General features: G+C 45.6%; 1 protein-coding gene across 6 annotated transcripts in view; it reads left to right on the top strand.

Moving 5' to 3' along the window:
- SCML4 (Scm polycomb group protein like 4) overlaps positions 1–25,592 on the top strand; it is a 124,817-nt gene that overhangs the window by 69,897 nt on the left and 29,328 nt on the right. For 5 of the 6 annotated variants that reach the window (XM_045057899.1, XM_019831047.3, XM_019831049.3 and 2 more), the window contains 3 exons: positions 5,823–5,952; positions 8,118–8,318; positions 12,483–12,677. In XM_045057899.1, coding sequence (XP_044913834.1) covers positions 5,823–5,952; positions 8,118–8,318; positions 12,483–12,677 — 526 coding nt within the window. Of the gene's footprint in view, positions 1–5,822; positions 5,953–8,117; positions 8,319–12,482; positions 12,678–20,953; positions 21,340–25,592 lie in introns of those variants that run through there. The other variant, XM_006931921.5, reaches the window with a different exon arrangement.

The following is a 25,592-nucleotide window of genomic DNA, read 5'->3' as shown; positions in this document are numbered from 1 at the left end:
TTCATTGGAGGTGGGTTCAATGAACAGATCCTTTTATAATAAATATTAACATAGCAAGCAAACATTAGGTCATGGTGCTTAAATGAACAGTAAACAGTGTCTGGCAACCCAAGTCTTAGCTGCCATCACTTTCTTCACCACCATCACCATCCTCCCCATCCTCTCCGTCCTCCCTGTCCTCACCATCCTCACCATCGTCACCATCGACACTATCATCATCTTTCTAGGGAAGGATCATGAGGATCTTTGTGTGATTTACTTAAAGACCACAGGCGAAAATACGACAACCTGCCAAATCTTGCCTTTTCCCCACCAACATCATTATCTGTATGTTGGTTGGAGGGCTTTCAGCCTGTAAAGGAGGATTTAACCAGGCCCTTCCAGAGTCTGCTATCCACAGTCCTTGGGCACTGCCACCACCAGCCTCTCCATCACAAGGCATGCAGGGCAGTATATCATTTCTCGAAAGACTGTCAAAGGGACACTTCGTGCATAATCTGGGAGAACAGGCAGCGTAACTGTAACCCTGTCCCACTTAGTAGGTGAGGGAACCATGCTGAAGTCAGTCACAGCAGGTTTCTGGTCTGCTCCCTCCCACCGCTAAGGTTTCTTTCAGATTGTTTTTATAGTATTTAGCAGTGTATTGCTACGTGATGGGCCCTTTAATTTTTCAAATGCTAAATGCAGAATAAGGTGAAGTCTCTGTTGTTAATTGTAGCTTCTGATGAACACAGTGTCTCTCGCCAGAGCCCCAGACGCTGCACCCACACAGCCCGGTGCAGCCAGTGTGCTCACTTTTGACTGGTCTCCTTTTAAGTTCATCTTAATGAACTTAAATTCATGTCCACACATCCCACTGTGCCTTCCACGTTGCTCAGCAGCCACACCCTGTGCCCCCACTTCTCCTACCCTCCTAGTTCATTAACACGCTCTCCTCTGTCCTCACACTCAAGCTTCCAGCCTCACTGAGAAACTAGTAGCCATCAGAAGAGACCTTTTGTAAGCTCCCACCTCCACATCCACCCACCCCAGATCGAGGCCGTTATATTCTGCCTTGCAATAAAATAGATGAAAGGTCCGTGTTTCTCTCTCAGGCCTTGCCATCCCCCTCCCACGCACCCGCCTCCATTCACTAAATCTCATCCCCTCTCACCTACTCAGAGTCCTGAAGCTAGTAGCTCTGCACACACGCCCTCGTATCATCCTTTCTTCCCTCTCGACTGGATTATTTCCATCAGTATTAATACATGTTTCTCCCATCTCAAATACCAAAAACCTTAAAAGATTTTTAAAAACGTTTTAATTGTAGTAAAAGACACATAGCATAAAATTTACCCTCATAACCATTTCTTTTTTTTTAAATTTTTAATGTTTATTTATTTTTGAGAGAGAGAGAGACAGAGACAGAGTGCAAGCGGGGGAGGGGCAGAGAGAGGGGGAGACAGAATCCCAAGCAGGCTCCAGATTCTGACAGCTCAGAGCCCGATGTGGGGCTCAAACCCACGAATCGTGAGATCATGACCCGAGCCTAAGTCGGACACTCAACCGACTGAGCCACCCAGGCGCCCCTCATCACAACCATTTCTAATTGTACAGTTCTAGTGTTCAGTGTATTCACATTGTTGTGCATTCAATTTCCAGAACTTCACCTTGCAAAACCAAAACACTGTACCTGTTAAACAACAACTCCCCATTCCCTCCTCCCTCCAGCCCCTCGAAAGCACTATTCTACTTTCTGTTTCAACGCATTTGACCATTCTAGGCATCTTATATAAGCGGAAACATGCAATATTTGTCTTTTGTGACTGGCTTATTTCACTTAGCAAATTTCCTCAAGTCTCATGCATATTGTAGCATGTGCCAAAATTTTCTTCCCTTTCAAGGCTGAATAATATCCCCTTGTGTGGATGTACGACCTGTTGTTTACCCATTCATCTGTCAATGGACATTTATAGTTGCTTCCTCGTGGACTGTTGTGAATAGCGCTGCTATGAGCATGAGTATCAAATACCTCCTGGCTTTCAATTCTTTTGGATATAGACCCAGAAATTGAATTGCTGGGTAATTCTATTTTAAATTTCTTGAGGAACTACTATACTGCTCCATTTTACATTACCACCAAGTGTTCTGATTTCTACACATCCTTGCCACTACTTTTTATCTTTTATTTTTATTTGTTTTTGATAGTAGCTATCCTAATGGATGTGAACCATTTGATCTGACTTTTCTTTCTTGCTACTGCTAATTTTCGGCTCCCCTTTCAGACAGGCCTCCTTGAAAGAGTTGGCTTTACCTCCTGATCCCAATGCTTCTCTTCCCATTATTTCTTGAGCTAATTCTAATCAGGTTCTCATCCCACCCACTGTACAACCACCTCTCTTGCTGAGAAGTTGCACATCTAAGGGCCACTTCTAGTCTTCCTTGTCGGATCAGAGCTTTTGACATGACTGATCACCCTCTCCTTTGTGAAACACTTTTTACATTTGGCTCCCACAAGGCCATACTCTCCCAGTTGTCTTTCCGCCCCACTGGATGTCTTTCCTGTTTGTTTGTTTGTTTGTTTTTTAATTTTTTTGGGGGGGGGGTGCCTGGGTAGCTCAGCTGGTTAAGCGTCTGACTTCAGCTCAGGTCATGATCTTGTGGTTCGTGAGTCCAAACCCCGTGTCGGGCTCTGTGCTGACAGCTCAGAGCCTGGAGGCTTCTTTAGATTCTGTGTCTCCCTCTCTCTCTGCCCCTCACCCACTCATTCTCTCTTTCTCTCTCTCAAAATAAATAAAACATTTAAAAAATTAAAAAAATTTTAACGTTTATGTTCATTTTTTGAGAGACAGAGAGAAAGAGAACATGAGCAGAGGAGGGGCAGAGAGAGAGGGAGACACAGAATCTGAAGCAGGCTCCAGGCTCGGAGCTATCAGCACAGAGCCTGATGCAGGGCTTGAACTCACCGACCATGAGATCATCGTGACCTGAGCTGAAGTTGGCTGCTTAACCAACTGAACCACCCAGGCACCCCTTTCCTGGTTTGTCTTGCTGGTTCCTCCTCATCTTTCCAAGACTTTTCATATTGCAGTTTTGCAAGGCTCAGTGCTTAGATTTTTCTCTTCTCCATCTATACACTCCTTCCATGTTATTCTCTGATGATCTCACTCATTATCATGGCCTTAAATGTCAACTCTGTATTGATGATTCTCAAATTAAATCTCCCTTTAGACTTTCCCCCAGAATTCCATACTCTAGTACATGCACCTGCCTACTTAACATCTCTACTGGCATGTGTGCATCATAAACTTGACATGTCCAAAACCAGCCTCTGGTCTTCCCTAGTCTGTCCCCCCATCCCCCAAACCTGTTATTCTATCTACAGCCTTCCTAGCTCAAACCTTGGAGTCATCTTTGACTTCTTTCTCTCTCACACACACCACAGTCAGTGTGTCAGTAAGTCCTGCTGGTTCTACCTTGAAAATCTATGCAGAGTCTGTCTACTTCTCATCTCCTCCACTGCTATTAACCTAATCCAATCTACCGTCATCTCTCATCTACTCTGGATTAGTGGCCTCCCGCTTTTGTCCCTTTTATCTCTCCTCAAAACAATAGTCAAATTGTTAAAATGTTAGTTTAGATCCTGTAGTTTCTCTGCTTTAAAGAGCTCAGGGTAGCAGCACCTGAATGGCTCAGCCTATTAAGTGTCCAACTCTCGATTTTGGCTCAGGTCATGATCTTGCAGTTGTGAGACTGAGCCCATGTTGGGCTATGCACTGAGCACAGAGCCTGCTTGGGATTCCCTCTCTGCCTCTGCCCCTCCCCAGCTCACGTGCATACATGCTTTCTCTCTGTGTCTCAAAAAATACAATAAAATGAAATACAATAAAATACAATAAAGCACAATAATAAAATAAAATAAAATAAAATAATAAAATAAAAAGGAGCTCAGAGTAAGTCAAAGAACTTACAGTGTCCTGCAAAGCCCTGTGGTTTCACCTTTCCAGTCTCACTATTGCTTCCCTATGCTGCACAAACCCTCCAGGCATGCTTTTGTTTCAGGACCTTTGCACTCGATATTCTCACTCACTGGAATATTCTTCCCATAGACACTGGTATGACTTGCTCCCTCATCTCCCTGGAATCTTTGTGCAATGTCACCCAAGAAGTGCCTTAACCACCCTATTTTAAAACTTCAGTCTAGGGGTGTCTGATTTCCTCAGTTGGTTGGGCATCCAACTCTCGATTTCAGCCCAGGTCACGATCCCATGGTTGTGGGATAAGATCCCACGCTGTCAGCACAGCACAAAGCTGTCTGGGATTCTTTCTTTCCCTCTCTCTGCCCCTCCCCTACCTGTGTGCGCTCTCTCTCTCTCTCAAAAATAAACATTTAAAAAAATAAATAAGATTTTAATCTAAAGTATAACTCAATTACACTCTATTCCCTTTTTCTCTTTATTTTTACTTCCAGCTATTATCACCTTCTAATATACTATATCATGTACTTTATTCCATTTGTTATCTATTTACCCCCAACAGAATGTCAGTTCCATGAGGGCAAAGACGTTTGTCTGATTTGTTCCCTGTTGTATCCCTAGTAACTAGAAGAGTGTCTGGCTTGCAATAGACACTCAATACATATTTGTTGAGTGAATACATGAATAAATGTAGAATGAGTGCATAACTAGCAGTAGGAATACTGTTTTTTCAATACTGTCATTATTATTCTATCCTAAAAATCCAGGAAGCAAGTTAGGATATGGGTGGGGTCGGCATATATATTTACAACAAAATATTGCTACTCAAAGTGTGGTCCACAGACCAGCAGCATCAGCACTGCCTGGGAAATGCAGAACCTTAGGCCCCACCCCAGACTTCCTGAATCAGAATCCATCCACATTTTAATAGGACCCTCCAGGGGACTGAACCTTAAAGTTGAAAGGCAGTGGAGCAGTGGCCCCCAACCTTAACTATGTATTGGAATCATCTGAATACATGTTACAACTCCTGATGCCTTGGTCTCACCCCAGAGATTGATTTAATTGGTCTGTAGTAGAGAACAGACACAGGTCAGTGGTGAAGAGGTGAAGTGACTGCATTATTCATTATTTTTTTGGTGGAGAATGAGGATTAGAAGATTTTCTGTCAAATCTTGGTACAGAGAGTGACTTGTTGGCATTGACATAATCAACCAACCAGTCATCTCCATCTTATTTCATAACAGTAAATTTCAATTCCTCATTTGTGATTTCAAATGAGACCTTCAAGGCGGCGGCTTCTCACTACCCGACAATACAGTCATATCCACACTCGGGCCGCCCTTGACAGTCTCCACTGCAGGAAATAAACACTGAGCAGTATGTAAGCCCCTTGGAGGAATGTCTTCTGCTCTCTTTTCCAGCAGGATCCAGTGATCTTTGAGAGCAGAAAGCTCATCAGAGACTGAGGAGGGATTCAGGGTCAGTCTCGGGGTGGCTGTTGGGAAAGCCCTGACCACAGAATTCTAGGTATTTGCAGGCTGGGAATTCTCTACCCTGCGCCCTGCCCTCAGAGAGCTTATAGGCTTCAACGGTTCCTGCCTCTTGTGTTCCCACACTCACTGCCTGACACAATCATTTCCTGGGTGACTCCAGTATAAGGGTGGGGTGCAGAGCTGACCTCTGAGTGTGACCCCAAACATGAATCTTGAACATGAACTTGAATCTGAAGTTCCTTAGCTGCACAATAAAAAGGCATGGAAACATGATAGAGTAGCAGTGGCTAATTGACATCCACGAAAAATTGGGGGCAAGTGTAGGGAGCATTTCCAGATTTTCCTTGACTAAGTGGGCTCTGTCTTGCAGCTCAAGTCTCGGGTTCTTATGACTCCTTTAGCCCTCTCGCCTCCGCGGAGCACACCGGAGCCCGACCTCAGCTCCATCCCTCAGGATGCAGCCACCATACCCAGCTTGGCCGCCCCACAGGCTCTCACAGGTATGTCAGCCGAATGACGTCTAAGGCTGTGATGGTCAGCCAGCCATCTAGCAGTTACTTTGTGAACTGGAGAGCTGCCACTGGGATAGCTCTAATGAAGGATTTAGTGTGTTAGCTGGCAGGCAGGACAACCAGATTTCTCTGAGAATATTAGTTTAAGTGTCTCACAGGTAGGATTACTTGAAACTTGGTTTTCAATGCATCTCAGGTTCAGCTGGTTGCCTTGGGGCGGGACTAGAAAGAGTGGTGTGGTGGCCTGGTGTTTCATTTTCAGAGCCAGGTTTACTTTCTACCGAGAGTGACCCTGCCCACCTTGAAGAGTTTCCATCTCTGTGTTTGTGCTTCCAGATCCCCTAAGGACCCTAACCTCTCCTAACCCCACCTGGTGGCTCCAATCCAGTCAGAGTAGAGCTCAGTCCAGTCTTTCTCATGGGGTGTCCATCAACAAAGAGTTCCATCATGAAAGTACCAGCAGCAGGATGGCGTCTCTCTCTCTCTCACACACGCATAAACTGTCCTCATCACAAGCCATCCCCCTACTCCTGTCCCACTTAAATCCATTCAATTCCCTCCCATTGCTTTTAGGTAAAAATCAAACTTAATTTGGCCGATGGAACCCTGTGGTTCATTGCTGTCCTTTCAGTCCCTAGAAGTGCCCCCTCCCCCACCCCTGCCCCATAGGATTTCAGCATATTGCCTTCCTTCTATCTGGAATGACCTTCCCGCTGGTCACCTTACTCCTCCCTTGTATCTCAGGTCAGGCATATCTTGCTCCAGAAAACCTTCGCTGACTCCTGCCAGGGTCCCCAGGATGGGCCCTCCTAGCACTTCCCAGTGTCTCTCTCGAAGCCGTGGTCCCACATGGCTTCCTGTGGAGCTCTGAGTAGCTCTGCCTCCCCAGCTGGGCCCAAAGCTCTGGGAAGCCAGGGACTGTGTGAATCTAGTTCACCATTTTCTCCATAGGGCCCATTTAGCACAGTGCCTGGCATGAAGTTCCTAGATATCCTTAATCATCTGGGATGAGTTCAAGGGAAGGCAGCCTGGCGGAGCAGAAAGAGCACAGGCCTTGACATCAGAAAGTCTGGAGTCCCTGTTGTACCACTAATTACACTTTAGACTTTAGAACAGCGACCCAACCCTTTAAGCTTTGGTTCCTTCATTAGTAAAGAAGTAATCATACCCCACTCCCAGGCCCATCTTGAGAATCAAACAAGATAAAGTGCCCGAAGTGCCTGGAATAGAGTAGATGCTCAACAAAAACTGTCTTCACCTTTGTTGTTACTGTTTCATCCTTTCCAAATCCTATAGTTGTCCCCTTAATGTCCCTTTTCAACACTGCTTTGCACTAATAGCCCCCAAAGTAAGTTCCTCATATCCTGGGATGAGGGCGGAGACAGCCAAGGAGTTGTTAACATGGGGAAGAAACTATGACACCTACTATTAATATTTACTTAAAAATTTTCTATTTCTTGGTTATGTTTTAAAATGCATGCAATATATTAAAATAGTCAAGAATGTATATAACCTATAAAAAAATAAACACCTTTTGGGGCATGTGCTCCAGATTTGTTTACTGATGGGGTATATTCCTTTAAAAGTGTGGGGACCATTGGTTGGGCTTCCCTAAACGGGCAGCTGAGTATTTAAAATATCTGAGATTATAAATAGCACTCTCCTTAAAACTTCACTGAATATATAGTCTTTGGATAAGCAGCCGTGTCTTAATTTTCTGATTCACTGAAGGTTAACAACAACAACAACAAAATTGGCAAACATTACATGTAAGCTTAACAGCTCCTTTGGAGGAGAAGGGAAGGTTTTGGTGTGTGCATTTTCAGTATGGAAACACATTTATACACATGGTCCACATGGGTCTCCATTATTGTCTGCGATTCAGATTCGAGTACATCACAGGGGACCAACCTGTCTATCTGTTCCCAACCAAGAGGTTCTCTTGAGAGCAAGCCTCTGGCAGTTGGGAGTGATTGGCTCTTTTCCCCCTTTTCCTTCTTACATGGGGAAGAATCAGTCCCACTTTTGTTCTTCTCAGCCTTTCCCAAGGTGAGGGCCAAGGTGGCATGGCTGAGGCATCCTCCATGCACACAGGAGCAGCCGCCTGGCCTGATCCCCCTGATGCTGAGGGCTTCATGGCTCTGTTTCCACAGTCTGCCTCTACATCAACAAGCAAGCCAACGCAGGGCCATACCTGGAGAGGAGGAAGGTGCAGCAGCTCCCTGAGCACTTCGGGCCCGAGAGGCCGTCGGCAGTCTTGCAGCAGGCCGTGCAAGCGTGCATTGACTGTGCCCACCAGCAGAAGCTTGTCTTCTCCCTGGTCAAACAAGGCTATGGTGGTGAGATGGTATCAGGTAAGGCCCGGGGGCACGTTGTATGAGAAGGGACGTGGGTGTCTCTCTGAAGATGGAAGAGGTCATATTCAGGCTTGGGGGACAGTAGCTGTGGCCAGGGTCTGTTTTCCATCCACTGGGCTCCAGGGGCCTTAGGTTAGCTTGTGTGCTGACGGCCTCTCTCTGGGCTTGAGGAGAAGATGCTTCCAGACTTCAGTAAGAATCCTCACCTTTAACTCTTCTCTCACCCACCCCCCGCTTCCAGCTCATCAGTAAATCCTATTGCTCTAACTTCAAAATATATCCAGAAGCCAGCCATGGTTCACCACTTACAGCAGCTACTCTTTGTTCTTTAAAAATCGAAGCCATAGCGTGCCCCTCCTCTGCTCTGCACCCTCAATGGCTCTCATGTCACTCCAAGAAAAAGCCCATGTCCTTATGACGACCCAGAGGCCCTATGTGAACTGGTCCTGCCTACCTCTTTGATCTCCCGGTCACTTCTCTTGCGTCCTCACTCTGCTGCAGCCTTGCTGGCCTCCTTGCTGTTCCCCCTGTTATCCTCCAACCATGCTCCTGCCTCAGGGTCTTTGCACCTGCTGTTCTTTCTGGAATGTTCTTCCCCCAGCTGTCCATGCTTGACTTGCTCCTGGACTTCCTTCAGGGTTCTACTCAAATACTGCCTTATCCAGGAGACCTTTTCTGAACACTTGGTCTAAAATATCAGCCCATGTCACTATTCTTCCTTGCTCTGCCTCATTCCTTCTTCATGGTACATATCACCATGCAGGGCAGTGGGGAAGCTCATGGTCTCAAGCCCCTCTTATGGGGTGAGTTGTTTTTTGTAAAAGCCCTTCAGAGTCAATCCCTTCTCCCATTGTTACCACCATCCTCCAGGTTCATCCCTGTCCCAACAGCTTCCAGAGGGAGTGGCAGTTGTCACCTAAGATGAGAGGCAGAGTTGGGAGTGCTGCCCTCTTCATATGTTTGGCTGTAGAGGCTCTTTCTGCCTTACCCAAGTCTCTAAACAATCGTTATTACCACCTGCCCTTAAGCCTCAGAGCACCACCCCTTTGCAAATGTCTTGACTCCAAGGGCACAGCATGGTGTCTTCTTTGGCCCAGCATCAAGGCCATGACCTCTGTATCACCAGGGAATAGGTAAAGACTCTCCAGCAACGGGGTGGTGCAGATGACCCTGCTGGCCAAGAGTAGGTCAGGGGAGAGGGGCATCTAATATCGCTGTGTCAGGAAGAACCCAAGCAGGGACATTTTATTTAACTTGAGATCCCCAGGGCTTGGAGGTGAGGAGGTTGTCTAACCAGTTTCCCCAGCTGTGATTGGTTCTGCCCACCTTCTGGAGCTCCCTCTGGGCAGGAAGGGGGGTCTGACTTGCTGGTAACTGACTAAAATAGAACTTGGCAAAGTCCAGTGCATGTGGCTGACCCAGAGTGACTTTTGAGAAACTTTGGCAGAGGCCAGCAGAGACAAGAGGAAGAAGTACTGCATCAAGAGAGGGTAGGAGGAGAGTCTTATTGTCAGCCTTCTGAGATCCCACTGGCCATTGTGGTATTTTTCTGAGAACCAGGTTCTCAAACTTGGGCTCCCTCTGAGGTTTAGAGCCTTGTCCTTTTCCTTGCTGAATACCAGGACTCAAGACACAGACACAGTGCTAAGAGAAAATTCTTCCTGTACTGCGTGCCCACCCTCTTCAGCGAATTCCATCCCACTGAGTTTTTCATGGCCCCTCCCCCTAAGCTGGGAGAACTGAGCCCATTTTCCCTGCTCTCCTGCTCAGCCCTTCTGTGGCCTCAGGGGCCTTGGCACTGGGGAGCAGGTTCTGCAGTGCCTGGCACAACACAAGCCCGGGAAGAGCCCTGCCAACTTTCCCTTGGCTGAGGGATTCCCAGGAAGTCCAGAGCTGAGCACTCAGTCTTGGTGTCTTGGAGAATGCAGTAGCACCAGGGGACTCTTCATGCTTCCTCCTTGAGGTGCCAGAGCAGCAAGGGGGTCCTTCATGTTACTGGGGGCAAATATGGAGGCTCAGCAAGCTGTGAGAGGGGCCCAAGGATAAATAGACTCTCCCACTTTCCACCTCACCCTTAGGGCACTGCTTTCTAAACATTCCCATGGCACAACACAGAAAATGGTGACATTGGTGCTGGCACATTGGGCTGAAGGAACCAGACTGCCATGGGCGGGCCTTGGGCCAGCTCAAGGGCTAAGGGAGCAGTATTGCATGCCCTGCCCGAGCCATGCTATCCCAGAGGATAGGCCTCATGGTCTCATAAATGCCATGGCTGCTTCGAGGAGGTGGTCCTTCCAGGCACCTCTGGGAATGTATGCACCTTGATTTTTGGATTAGGCCTGATGACCCAGACTCTCCTGCTATGGGTTCAGTTTCCATCACACTTATTCTTCTGAAATATTGGAGGCAAACAGTGACACTCACACTTAAAGAGGGAATTTCCAGAGTGTCTGAGTTGCCGGGGTGAACCCCTTCGTGGGCCTGTTGGTAGTGCTTTGCCAGCTCTCCCAAGCAGAGTCACTTGGAGTGTTAACATGACAGGCAAGGGCCACCTAGAGGCCACATGAGTTGGAAAAACTGCTCTTCACCCTCTTCTCAGTCTCCTTATCTGTAACTTGGGATAGTAACCTCTTGTCTACTGTCCTCATAGGATAGAATGATGGATACAAATGTTCTTGTCAAAGTATAAAGAGCTTATACACACAAAAAGTGGATTCTTTTGGCTTTTAATTAAAATGTTTTGTTTCGTGTTAGTTCTGAAATCAAAACTACCTCTGGTTTTGTCCCTGCCCAGCCCCTGTTATGTGCCAGTCTTTGGGAGATAAAATGCAAAAAACCTCTTGGTGTTAACAATGAATGGCGGAGACATGGGTGGGGGCAGTATGTCCTCCTAGGGTCTCCTTCTGTGTTCCTCACACTGGAGCTGGTATGCAAGCTTCATGGGGCAAGAGAGGGCTGTGAGGACAATTACAGACAGGGGTATGCTGGACGAAACATGTTTCTTCTAAATTCTGGTAACCCTGTAGAAATTGAATGTGATCTAGAATCATTATGGAGAGATTATTCTTCTTTTTAAAGAGTCCTCCCCAAGCAAGGTAGAAAGAACCCTAAACTCTGTGATGCTGGATTAGAGCTAGAGACCTCAGCATGAACTCAGGTTTATTTGGATCTATCTATCTATCTATCTAGATCTAGACCTATCTATCAATGAGCACATCCAGTGCCCAAATCTAAGTTTCTAAATATCACTCTTCAATAACAAGGAACCAAGGATGTTGGAGAAATGGCTGAAATTAGGGCAGGGGCAGGGAAAATGCAAGATGAAACTGAGGCATATTAAAGTATCAGTAACCAAAGAGTTGCTAAAAAAAAAAAAAAATGAGGGCATGTTATAGGGACACAGGACACTAAAAGTCCCAAAGACAAAATTTGAGCAACAAAATAAATAACATATATTGGATAACCCACAGTACGAAATAAATATATTAAGTCTATACTGATATTATTGAATAAATGAAGGAATGAAGGAATAAATGGAGGACAATGGACGGTTCTTTCTTTCAGAAGAATTCCAAATAATACAGAGACTCTCCCCTCTTTGAGAGGTAGACCTTAATCCCTCTACCACCCTTGAGTGTGGGCAGGAACTTGTGACTTGTTTCCAAAGAATGAAATATGGAAAATACAGTAGAGAAATGCAGCAAATGCTATCTGGCCAAATGATAAAGGCTGACATCCCAGTGATGTCGTGGGGACATCATGTACCCCTGATCTGATAACAGGAGAGGGACACTTCACTTCTTCTCCAAAAACATTAACTCTAGTCACATCATGAAAAAAAAATCAGACAAACCCAAATTGAGGGACATTTTACAAAATATCTGACTGGTACTCTTCAAGACTATCAAGGTTATGCAAAACAAGGTAAGTCTGAGAACAAGTCACAAACCAGAGGACACTAAGGAGACGTGACAACTAAACCCAGCATGGTCTCCTGGATGAGGTCCTGGAACAGACGCAGGACATGAAGTGAAAACACAGGCGAAATCTGAATAAAGCTTAGTTAAAAACAGAACACAACTGAAAAAACAAAAACCTCCTTCCAGGGACTTGTGGCTTTCTCATGCCCCGCTCTGAGTTGCTGTCTCTGTGGCATTTCAGTGTCGGCATCCTTCGATGGGAAACAGCACCTGCGGAGCCTGCCTGTGGTGAACAGCATCGGGTACGTCCTCCGTTTCCTCGCCAAGCTGTGCCGAAGCCTTCTGTGTGATGACCTCTTCAGCCACCAGCCCTTCCCCAGGGGCTCCAGTGGCTCTGAGGAAACCCAGGAGAAGAAGGAAGGCAGGATGGAGTCAGGTAGGCTTTGTCCGTCTTTCCTGTGCCTGCAGGTGGTCCCAGGTGTCCCTGCCCTCCCACGAGCTCCTGGGAGCTCTCTTGCTGGAGGCCCACAGGTGGCCTCTCTGCCAACCGTCCATCCCAGGGAGCAGTCAGGAATGGCCAAGACCGAAGGTACCTCGACAGTCCTCACCCAGGTTGCAGTGGGAAGAGATCACTCTAGCTACTGAGAGCTGATGCTATAGCGTTTAGGCTTATGTTATTAGAATCTGGATGAGACCACATACATATAATGAGTGATTTTCTTCACTCTCCTCTAATTAAGACTCTTGGGCACTTATGCATCATTGTTGAGTAGTTGAAAGACTATCACAGTGAGGAACTAATAAATCCTGAAGAAACTAGGAATAAGGAAACAGATTACGTTGGTCTTGCTTGGGGGCCTCAGATACCCACCCATGTCAATAAACAGAGTGTCTATTACTGCAGGGATTTGACCAGGCCACGAATCAAATATGTTTTTCACTAAGAGTCAGAGTCTCTCTCTCGTCACAGGATGGAAAGTGAGCCAGGGGCAGAGTGCCTTTTGTTGCAGAGTAGCTCAGCATAGGAAAGCTAGTGGGAAGGTCACCAAGGGCACACAGGGGCCACACTGCCAAAGCTGTCACAACATTGTCTGCTCAAGATACCCATAGAAGGTTTTCCTTCTCTGCTTAGCAGCCCTGAGTTATGGATTTGCAGAAAGTTAAACATGACTCTAGGTTCTGGATTCTAGGTTCCCAAGGATTAGCAGAAATGTTGCCTTTTTTCTTTCTCAGGAAGCGGTATTGTTGATATATAAAGAACACATAGTCAGTGAAACTGGAATCTAGTCATTATGTCATTCTATAAACATTTGCTGAAACTTCTTATGCTCCAACAACCATGGGAGACCTTGTCTTGTGATAAGGCAAATACACAAGGTTCAGGAAGTTTTTGAAGTATTGAGGTATTGAGTGACCAGTATTCGTAATGAAAAGTGAATACATTTGCAGGTATGTGTTCACAGGGAGGCTTAGATGCTTAAAAAAAAAAAGATGCTTATAATAAGAGTGGCTATATGGTAAGCCTAAGAGGACAGCAGGGAAGGATAAACCTAGATTCTTAGCATATATTTTTTTTTCAGATACTGTCAAGAACCTTGTTTACAATTTTACATTAATGTCTCTAAGATCTGGGATCAGTAAGAAATTTGGCCTTTACAAATAAAGGTATCTAATTAAATATAGTCTATGTTAGCAGGTACTATATACGTTTGTTGTTTTTTGGTTTTGCTTTGTTTGTTTGTTTGTGATGTCTCTATGTGGGCAAGCTTGGGAAAATGTTTTCTTCTTTCTGGGCCTCCATTTCCTAAATGAAGTATTGCTTGTGCACAATGCTCCTTCTGGTTCCTACAGTGTGAATCTGGCCTCTCCTGTCAGCCTTAGCTGACTCAGGAACGTATCCTAAAGCTAATGCATCTTCTAGTGAACCTTGCAAAGAGAATAGCAGAATGGTCTGATTTCACTTTGCAAACCCCTTGAATCACTGCTACATTGAACAATCAATGGCCCATAGGATATAATTATAAAGCCACATAATTCGTGTCTCCCATTCTCCTTTAAATGTATCCTGTGGGACCACTTCTTTCCCCTCCATGGATAAAATTTTGGACAAATCTTATGACTTCTCTTGCTCCTTTCAGGTAGCAAAGCATTCTCTAGTCAACAATTAAGTATATCTAGGTCAGAGTAAGAACAAAATTTAAATTTCACTCAAAGATATAACTATTCCCCATTCCCAGTTCAAATCTGCTTCAGGCCAGTTGGCTTCTCTCCACCTCACACTTAACCTTGTGTTTTTGCCCCCTCCTATATTTAGCTAATAATGATTTTGAATCCTTCATGACCGGAGTAGGGGACAGAAGTGAGGTAAGGGGTAGGAGAGTTTTTACTTGACTAATCCTGTAGTGAGTTGGCATCATAACACCCTAATTTGCAGGTGTTTGAAGCTGATTCTTCATCCTGTGGGCTCTTACATGGGCACATTGGTGATCCTACCATCTCTCACTTGCACTTTCCATGACATGAACAAATAAATACAACTCTTCTCTGGCTGGTCACTTATAATTCCTTCCATACCCCCAAATGCATAGGAAACACATCTCTAGCTTCTTTCTGCAGAGGCCCTGTTGTGCCACCACACAGTCCTGAAGTCCTAAGGTGATCTTACTTTAGATCTCTCTTCTGATGGCCCACATATGGTCCTGACAAACACTACACATGATCCTTTCCCCAGACAAACTCTGGGTAGGCTGAACCCTGCAGGCACCTCTGCTTTGTTCTCTGATCAACGTAGCCAGACTTTTGGATTTCCCATGGGAATCAAACAATAATCCATTGTGTCTCTCAACTCCAGGGACAGATATCAAGCTATTCACATGGCCACATTGAAGCCCTTGGGAGCACACTGGACAGTTTTCTCCATAATTCATCTTCTAGTCAACCTGTTTCTCAACCTCTATATTTCTTTTGCAGACATGATGTAGGTGGTCATCTGTAGGTACAAAGCTGGCTTTCCACCTTTTTTATTTTTTTCAAGATCTGTACACTTCACACTACTTTGGGGTATCTTTTGTCTTACAGCCTCAGCCCAAACTGCAACTAAAATGGTTTCATTTTAACATCGTGTCCGAGGAGCCCCCCTCCAGCCTTCCTTAAGTAATTATTGAGGAAACTCTTGCCTTGGTTTCTACCATATCCTCTCCCCTTCCAAGCTCACCATACTGGAGGACGGTTTAGTCTTTTCCCTGGAGCATTGTAGCTACAGTTATTTCTCCCTGAAAGCTCCTTTTCTTCCTAGCTGGCCTGGCTTTGGAAGTAATAACTTGAATTGTCTTCATGAGCCTTTCCCTAGAGCACGCTGATTTGAAAAATGAATGGCTCCCAAATCAACCAACCTTGTGGAAGTTGTTTCTCATGCCCTAGGTGTTGCAAAACCAAGTGCAGTGTGCTTCATGTGCCTGGGAGTCTCAAGGAAAGTGGAAGAAGCAGCCACGTCATAGTACGCTCTAAGCAGCCCCCTTGCCACACGTCTTTTCCACCAGTCTGCCGTGGAGCCTAAAATGACACCATTAGAGAGTTTGCCTTTAGATCAAGACATTGCCTCTTTAGGATTGTCCTTTCAAATTTCCCTAAAAGGGTAACATATCAAGTTATTATTGTTTCAGATGAGGAACTGGCTTATACTCACTTTCCCACTTTTGTGGCAAGAGGGGCACGTGTGAGAGGGAAGGGACGGAAGTCTTTGTTGATTTTAGGTTCCATATCCATCTGGAGGACCAACATCATCCAAAACAATATTGCAATCTTGAGCTCATTTGAACCAGGTTGTTCTCCGCCCCGATGTTGTCCAATTAAAGCGATGGTCTATCAGGCTTGGTGACACACACTTGTCCACACTCATTAGAGCATTTCCAGAAGACACTTGATTAGACAATAAGAAAATGCAAAGCTGTGACACGTAAGAAACTATCAAAGAAACAAAGTTTGTGCCCCCCCCCCCAAAAAAAAGGATGATTTGGAGGAAGACATGATTTTCTGTTCCAGTATACAGCAGCAGGTCATGTGGGTTTGTTCTCTGTGGTTCTGGTGAGTTTTAATTAAACCTAAGGTCTTGCCTCTCAAACTCTGGTCAGAAGCATCCTCATCACCTGAGAAAGGCAAGAGCTCAGAGGCCCTCCCACACTCTTTAACAACAGATCCCGGGTGATTTGAAGACACATTAAAGTCTGGGAAGTGTGGATTTAAGGAATACTCTCCCAGGTAGACAACTTGGCAGCTGAAGAGCCAGGTAGAACTCTCACAAGATAGCTCCTTTAGGAGTCAGGTGGGGTTGATATTCGTAGGGAACTTTGAAAAGTCATAGAAGTAGAAGGGACTGCTTGAGCGGTAGTGATCTCCCCGTTACTGGTGACAAGTGCAGATGCCCGCTTATTAGGTCATTAGGGGTAACTCTGGCAACCCAGAGAAGTAGGAGCAAGATGTCACAGCTGGAGGTGGCAGAGGCTAGCTCTGAGCAGCATGAGGTCAAGGTGCCCCAGGAGTCCCAGTGAGAGTCCCCTCCCCCGCCGAGGTGGATCCCAAGGCAGAGGGGCTCACGTTAGAACAGAGAGAGGGCATCTTTCAAATCTCTTCCTCAGGCCTTTGGAATATAAACTTTCTTCTGTGATCTTTCTTCTGTGTCCGGGGCAAACCAGACTTCAGACCTCCTCGGCTGCCCGAATCCAGGCCGGAAGGTAGAGTTCTTGGCTGGAAATCAGGAACATCAGTCATTTCCCTTCAATTCTATTAATCGACAGCCAAATGTGGTGTGCATTTTAGGAAGACCAGCTCACTGGTGCTTTGCAAGAATGGAGGCAGAAACATGGATTTGATAACATTTGCGGTTCTGTCAGAAGTCATGTGATGATCACAGGGAAATTTACTGTACCTTCGAATGTTGAAAAGAAAAGTTCTCAATTATAAATAAACTCAAGCCAGTATTTTCCAAACTTGAATGTGCTCCCGAACCACCCGGCATCTTGTTAAAATGCACATTCTGGCCTCAGCAGGACTGGCGTGGGGCCTGAGAGTCCGCATATGTAATAGGTGCCGGGTATTGGGGCTGCTGCTGGCTGGGGACCACACTCTGAGTGATAAAGTGTGGGCTGGCAGAGTTCTGCTCACCTAGGGAAATTTAGTTCAGGTTTGCAGTAAATTGAGTCTACGTGCACTAGGACACTATATAAGTGTTGTCACTGAGGATGATCCCATGTCCTGTGGAGGTGTCCATGGGCTGGAGAGGAGATGGGGGGAGGGCAGAGTGGTTAGGTGAGGTGGTAGGTGTGCAGTCTGGGTGAGAAAGAGGAGGTCTGCTGCACTGGTGAAAAGGCTGAAAGAAAGCAAAGAATGACGACAGCAAATTCCTCAGTGTGGCCTGGCCATCTTCTGCAGCAGGGTCCCTGTTGCCCTTTAAGCTTCTCCGAATCCCCGAAGATGTCCGTCTGTTCTCCCAGACTCTTGTTTATACATCCTCAATGACACGTAATGGTGCCCCATACTGCAAGAATCTGGGTCCAGATCTCATCTCCCTGCCGGGTAGCCTTGGGGGCGGGGCTGCGTAGTACCCGGCCGAGCCCGACGTGTAACGGGTCTGCAGCAAATATTTACTGACTTAAATTCTATGCAACGCAACAGAACAAATTGCTCACCAAGGGTTGGGGAGATCTCTGGAAACCGCAAATGTGATAACTGAACTCTCCTGCAAGATCTAATTTAGTGATTGGTTTCCTGCCTTTTGAAGTTTTAACATGATGGGAACAAACTGTTTACTTTTGGTTGAGTAGCTTTTTTGATACACAGATGGTAGGGGGTAGGAGAGGAGGAAGGACATTTGTTCTCGAAGTGTAATGTTTTCTTCCTTGGCTGGTGGTCTTTGAGCCAGGCACCAGAAAACTACTGGAATGACAGACCTTCACAATGTGCTCCGTTATGGTTGAACCTATGTATCCAGCCTTTAGAAATCAAATCTGCTTCCTTGTTGAAGTACAAATTCATCTAATATGATAGCTCTACAGAGAATGAGTATACAGGGAATAACTATCTTTCCAAAAGGTTGTTTATTTCTAGAAGGAAATAGAGTTTATCAAGTGGCATGAATTCCATTACATGGAAACATCCATTTAGGCAGTCAGCAAACATTTAGTGAGCTTCCCCAGTGGTGATGCACCGAGGCCCACAGAGTCAGGCCAATTGTTCAGAGCCACACAGAAAGGCAGCAGTGGGGAGGGAATGGAGCCCAGGTCTTCTCTTCCCTGACCCTTTGCTTTTCTCTCAAGCCAGTTGTCAGTAGGGCCCTATTACCCAACACTTGCCGGTAGGGTGTACGTCCTGTTTCTTGACTCAGACGGCTGATGGCACAAAATGGATGTTCACAAGTGGCTTGTGGTACACCTGTGTCATTTTGTCTACCACAGATATAAAAGAACAAAACAAACCCCAACCCCCATTTAACAAAATCTAGGCAGAAGCTGTACTCCAAGATCAATTCTCTTTTCTCTTTCTGGATTTCCTATCTTGGCCCCAAGGAGTGTTTCATCCTTGTCCTTGCTACACCCTTGCTAGGTGACATCCCCAGGACAGGCAGAGCCCACCATTCCAGACTCTAGGAGAGCTCTTTCATTTCACAAAACCCACACACAGTGGTCTGCTCCACCACACATTTGGCATCGTTTGACCTGGTATTTTAAATAATATGTGGAATGGTGGAGAAAAAAAAAAAAAAAAGAAGAAGAAGAAGGAAGGTGTGTTACTCCAGATCCCCCTGCAGCCGCTTGTCTCCCAGTGTAGGCCAGTGACTGGAATATCTCAGAGCTATGCTCACCCTGCTACAGCCAGGGATCGTGTGAACAAAATGAGCTGTCCTGTTCTCAAGCCAAGTGTTGGAAAGAGGGTCATTTGGGAGGAGAACAAAGGATCAGTATCAAGCTCATGTGTTAAGAATCCTCTGAGAAAGTTTTGATGGAAGGGGTAAAAGAGGAATGTCCCTACGGTCTACGGCAAATACAAAGGCCTTTCCTGTATTTTCAGATGGACAGGTCTGGGAGGAGCCCAGCCACAGCTCCTACAGCATGAAAGGGGGAGCATTTGCCAGCGTGGGATTCCTAACTTTAGTTCTGCCCCTGGGTATAATATGAGTTCATGTAGGAAAAGTTATTTATTGTGTTTCTAGTTATATCATTCATTAATTTATAATATCTGTACGTATTTTAAAGCATTTACCTAGGGGCGCTGGGTTGGCTCAGTTGGTAGAGTGTGTGACTCTTGATCTCAGGGTTGTAAGTTCAAGCCCCACGTTGGGTGTAGAGATTACTTAAAAAAATAAAATCTCAAAAACAAACAAACAGACAACAACAAACATTGAACTAAAAGGGAAAAATATAACCTCTTGAGAAAGGCCTGGGTTTTGTAGAATTTAAAATAGATTATTTCAATGTTGAGTGATTTAGTGACTCTCTTTGCATTGCAAGGCTTAGGTTCTCTTCTGAGACCTGTAGATACTGAGGAAGCACAAGATAAGTATTCAATACTTATTGTTAAATGAATGAGTGTTCCAATTAAGTTGTTATATAAAGATAAACTTTATGAACTCTCTCCTATTAGTGGGTAGTTTCTGGGTCTCATACACAAGCAATATAAACCCTTTGCTAAAAAAATCCCATAAACTTCCTTGCAGAGAATTGAATAGGTATTCTATAGCAGATACATCCTAGCTGCTACTGAATTAATAATTATAATTTCCAACCTGGATATGCAGAGTCAAGGGAAATGAAACAAATGGCCTTTTCTCATCTGTATTAGTTATCTATTGCTATGTGACAAATTACCCCCAAAAGTTAGTGGCTTCAAATAACATTTATTATCTCAGTTTCTGTGAGTCAGCAGTTCAGGGGCAGCTTAACTGGGTCCCCTGGCTCTGGGTCTCATACCGGCCTGCATCCTGAACTAGGAAAGATCCCCTTCCTAGCTTATTCATGTGGCTGTTGGCAGGATTCAGTTTCCTGTGAGCTGTTGGTTTCTTGCCATATAGGCCTCTCCACAGAGCATCTCACAACATGGCAGCTTGCTTTATACCAGCGTGAGGAATGCTGCAAAGTATCATGAGCCTTCCTAAAAGTCAGGATATACATTTAGAACCAAAGCTTTGGAGATGTCCTCTATTCTGGTGACTCCAACGTTTTCCGGATTGAGGACCCCTTTTAATTTCCTTGAAGTTCTAGAAAGACCAGAACGTGTGTGGCTGTTGAGGAAACAGAACATGACTGTGGAAGGTGTCCCCCTCTCTTCACCCTCCCTCACCTCTTAGGGGTTCCCACAAGAACTTCGGGTAGAGGCGGGGCAAATGTGCAAGACCATATAGAGAGTGATTATAGGACCTGCTTTCCTCTTAAGACTGGAAGAGCATTCATTATCCCAAATGGCTGGCGTTGGGCAAAATTGCCTTTGGGCAAAATTTCCACGGGAGGAAATCAACCCAGAGGCTTAGCACAAAGTCTTAGGCAAACCAGAAACATTTGAGAGGACTACAGAAGTTCAGGTGTCAGGCATTAAAATTATGGTTGGTTTCTGTGCATCTCATTAGGGGAGAAAAAATATAAATGTGCTTAAATGGACCAGAGGGGAGTCATAAGGTTGATTCTGAGGGCTGAGTGATCTGAACTTAGAGGCAAGCTTAAAGGGAAAAATCTATACTGGCCAGAGACCAAGTTAATGGAAAATTTAATTGAAGCGAATGAAATGCTAAGCCTCGTAGGTGGTGTGGCCTGGTGCCCTTTGAACCGGGAAGGCTGGGACAGGAGGCCACAGAGGGCCCTGAGGGAAAACGTGATGAGCTTATCTGAGCAAGAACAAGGGCGGGACTGAGCCTGAGAAAAGAAAGTCTGCAAACCTCCACTCGAGCCTCAGAGAAAGGCAGCCCGAGGGCAGAGAGGAAATCTGGTTTCTGCCACCACCTAGAAGTCCTTAGAGGTCCTCTCTGCCTCCCGGAGCAGTGCTGGGTGCCCGTGGTGCTGGAGAGGAGTGAGGCTGAGGCTGCCTGGTGGCAGACGCCGTCAGCGCCACCTGAGGTAGGAAACAATGGCCCCCTGTTGGGGCTCTCAGCAGGGTGCAGCTCTGCTGGGGACCTGCTACTGTTTCCCGGGGTCTTCTCCCTCTTGCCCCCTTCCTCTTTCGGCTTCTCTCCTTGCATGCCTTTCTCTGCATTCCAGAGCTTACTGGCTGTGCTCTCTAGGTGGTGGCACCTGGTTAAGCGCCGGGTAATAATGATCCCCCAGCTTTTCCAATGGCAGCGTATGGGGGCCACGGTGCAGCTTCCTTTTCTGATCTGGGTTTCAGAGCTGCGATCTGAGGAGCTCCCTTCTCTTCAAGCAGCCGAGCCAAGCTGTTCACACATGGAGCGCTCTGGACACTGACCCAGTGGTTTGACTTTCTTGCCAGCCTGGGCAGGGTTGTGCGGCCTGCTGGACGGGGCAGGCCGGCTGGCAATCGATCCCGGAGAAAGGTGGTCGGGGTGGGGGAAGGTGGCGGTGATGATTATAGAAAAGGATCACTGTGTGCAGCTGTCCCTTTAACTGGGGAGTTATGCCTGATGTGGGGAAATAGGGTGGGGAGTGGAGGGTGAGTGTGTGTGTGTGTGTGTGTGTGTGCGCGCGCGCTCACACACACATGTGAGAGAGCGGGTGGGGACAACTGTAATGAAAGTGAATAGTTTCTAAGACTCTGGAATTTGGGGGTTATTATGGCATGATTAGGTATTATTTGAGAAAAATTCTGCATATGGTGGTATTGATGCTTTTCAGGGCTTCATTTGGTTGCAAACTCCAAGTAAAGTGCCAGTTTAATTGTTTTAATAAAATAAACAGTCCAAGTTCACTTAACTGGGAGCAGTTAGGTCTTGTGTCCCAAATGACAAAGGGTCAACACCAGCCTGAACTAAAACTCCATCAGAAGGGTCTGTACTTTTAGACACGTGGGCCCCCTTTTCCTCTCTGTGCAACTCTCACTGCTTTGGGACTTTCTCTTTCTCTCACTCTCTATCGGCTTTCTTCTTCCTGTCCCTCTGTCTCTTCCTGCTTCTCTTTGGATGTTCTCTACATCCTAGGTGCTCTTGCCTGACCCTCCAGGACTGCAACAGGAGTGGGTTGCACTGGGTGGGCGACCTGGAAGCCTCTGCAGAGGTGAGGGGGGTGGGAGGTGTCCACGCACTCCTGACCCTAAAGTTTGTTTCCCAAAAGGGGAGGTTTAGACACAGCTCAGATTCAGAAGCAAATGGGTATCCCTGGAGGCTTGAGTAGGTTGGAACTCTTCTAGAGTGTTCTTTGGCCTCCCTGGTGGGCAGGCTGCATATACAGAGGCTGGGAGAAAACATAGTTCTCCAAGAGTTTGGCAATGGTGAAAAAGGAACACCAGGCTCTCCTGAAAATTCCTAAGACTTTAAACCCTGAAAATGTGGTAGCCTCTTTGTGCCATCGGTGCATTTGCTTTCTATTTAAGCTTGCTCATGTGATAGTACAGGAGCAGATTGTTCCTTTCTCTGGAGGAAAGTTTTAGTGATTTTGCAGGCGGCATCCTTTGTCTCCTGGATAGAGGCAGGGAGGTTATAAAGACAAGTACAAGAGACGCCTCTCATTTGCCTCACTCTGCTGAGCTCAGATTCTCCACAGAGATTAAATGGCCTTAAACAGAGGCCGGGTTGGATCCTCCTGTTTAATGAGAGGTGCCAGGGTGACAAGCTCATTTCAGATGAGAAGTGATTTTCTAAAAATCAGGGAGAGAAAGACCACGAACGTCTTAACCCCGTCAGCGCTGTGGTTTGCTGCGAGTTTGTGCAGGAGTTGGATCCGCGCAGGGCACTCGTGCCTGACAATCTCAGGACTGCTGGCCCCATCTGGTGTTCACTCACCAGTCAGCCACCAAACCGCTTGAGAAGTGCACTTCTCTCCTCGAGTATGGGTTTGGTCCTTCTTCTTAGGAACTTTAAATAGTGGTTTTAGGTAACAGTCCATGTGTCACACTATGAAATTCTTAAGCTACTAAAAGTTCTGCATACCTATAATTCATCTACCTGTATGTTGATGACTTTATAGTTTTGAATAGTATAAAGGCTAGTATCTTTTTTTTTTTAATTTTTTTTTTCAACGTTTATTTATTTTTGGGACAGAGAGAGACAGAGCATGAACGGGGGCGGGGCAGAGAGAGAGGGAGACACAGAATCGGAAACAGGCTCCAGGCTCTGAGCCATCAGCCCAGAGCCTGACGCGGGGCTCGAACTCACGGACCGCGAGATCGTGACCTGGCTGAAGTCGGACGCTTAACCGACTGCGCCACCCAGGCGCCCCTAGTATCTTTTTTTTTTTTTAATATATGAAATTTATTGTCAAATTGGTTTCCATACAACACCCAGTGCTCATCCCAAAAGGTGCCCTCTTTGATACCCATCACCCACCCTCCCCTCCCTCCCACCCCCCATCAGCCCTCAGTTTGTTCTCATTTTTTAAGAGTCTCTTATGCTTTGGCTCTCTCCCACTCTAACCTCTCTTTTTTTTTTTTTTTTTCCCCTCCCCGATGGGTTCCTGTTAAGTTTCTCAGGATCCACATAAGAGCGAAAACATATGGTATCTGTCTTTCTCTGTATGGCTTATTTCACTTAGCATCACACTCTCCAGTTCCATCCACGTTGCTACAAAGGGCCATATTTCATTCTTTCTCATTGCCACGTAGTACTCCATTGTGTATATAAACCACAATTTCTTTATCCATTCATCAGTTGATGGACATTTAGGCTCTTTCCATAATTTGGCTATTGTTGAGAGTTATAAAGTCTGGTATCTGGCAGCCATCTTTTTCCCCATTTTTAAAAATTTTATTTAAATCCAAGTTAGTTAATGCATAGTGTAATAATGATTTCAGGAATAGAATTTAGTGATTCATCGCTTCCATATAACACCCAGTGCTCATCCCAACGACTGACCTCCTTAATGCCCAACGCCCATTTAGCCCATGCCCCCCACCCAACATGCCTTCAGCAACCCTCATTTGTTCTCTGCATTTAAGAGTCCCTCATGGTTTCCTCCCTTTCTGTTTTTATCTTATTTTTCCTTCCCTTCTTCCATGTTCATCTGTTTTGTTTCTTAAATTCCACATATGAGTGAAATCATATGATATTTATCTTTCTCTGACTGACTTATTTTGCTTAGCATAATATATTCTAGTTCCATCCACAGTGTTGCAAACTAAAGCAAGAGAAATTGGGGTTAGATGTAAGGAAGAAATTTTAGCCAATGAGATTTGTCATACAATGACCTCACTCTGAGGGAGATTGTAAAATCTCTTGCAGGAAGCTTTTAAATAAGAGGCTCATTTATTTTCCTTATTTACCACCCAGCTTGAAAAGAGAGGTTGGACTAACTAACTCAGTGAATTCCAGTGTTAATACACCACCTTCACAATTTTTGTACGACCATATGACAACTGTAGAAGTGTTCACTCAAGATATTCCTTTAACAGGTTCATTTCTTTTAACTTTAGCTGTTAGTCACCTTAAGCAATGATATTGTGTCAGTGAAATCATAGTTCAATGGGCTAATTAAATTTTTTTATTGCTGTACACTAAAATACATGAGTATAAAAAATAATGTTCATCTGTTGTGTCTTCCAAAAAGATACATGTTCAAGTCCTAACTTCCAGTGCCTGTGAATGGGACTTTCTTTAAAAAAAATTTTTTTTAATGTTCATTTAATTTTGAGAGAGAGATAGTGCCAGTCAGGGAGGGGCAGAGAGAGAGAGGGCGGGGGGAGACACAGAATCCAAAACAGGCTCCAGGCTCTGGGCTGCCAGCACAGAGCCCAATGTGGGGCTCAAACTCATGCACCATGAGATCATGACCTGAGCCGAAGTCAGACACCTGACAGACTGAGCCACCCAGGCGCTCTGGGATTTTCTTTAGAAATAATGTTTTTGCAGATGTAATCCAGACCAGGTCATACTGAATGATGGACCCTAATCCAGTGACTGATGTCTTTCTAAGACATTTGGACGCAGACACAGATGCACAGGGCAGATGCCATGTGACAATGGAGGCGGATTAGAGCCATGTGTCTACCATGAAGGATTGTTGGCTACACAAGCGATGAGGTAGAGGCAAGGAAGGATCCTACCTTTGAGCCTTAAGAAAGAACATGGCTCTGCCGACACTGTGATTTCATGCTTCTAGCGTTCAGAACTACAAGAGAATACCTTTCTGCTGTTTTAAGCCACCAAGTTTATGGTAATTTCTGCAGCTTTAGGAAACGAACACACCAAAGTCACACCTGATATCAT

This window comes from Felis catus, chromosome B2 (genome assembly GCF_018350175.1).
Source record: "Felis catus isolate Fca126 chromosome B2, F.catus_Fca126_mat1.0, whole genome shotgun sequence".
NCBI lineage: Eukaryota > Metazoa > Chordata > Mammalia > Carnivora > Felidae > Felis > Felis catus.
Note: the sequence above shows the minus strand (reverse complement) of the source record. Positions and strands in the feature narration are given on the sequence as shown.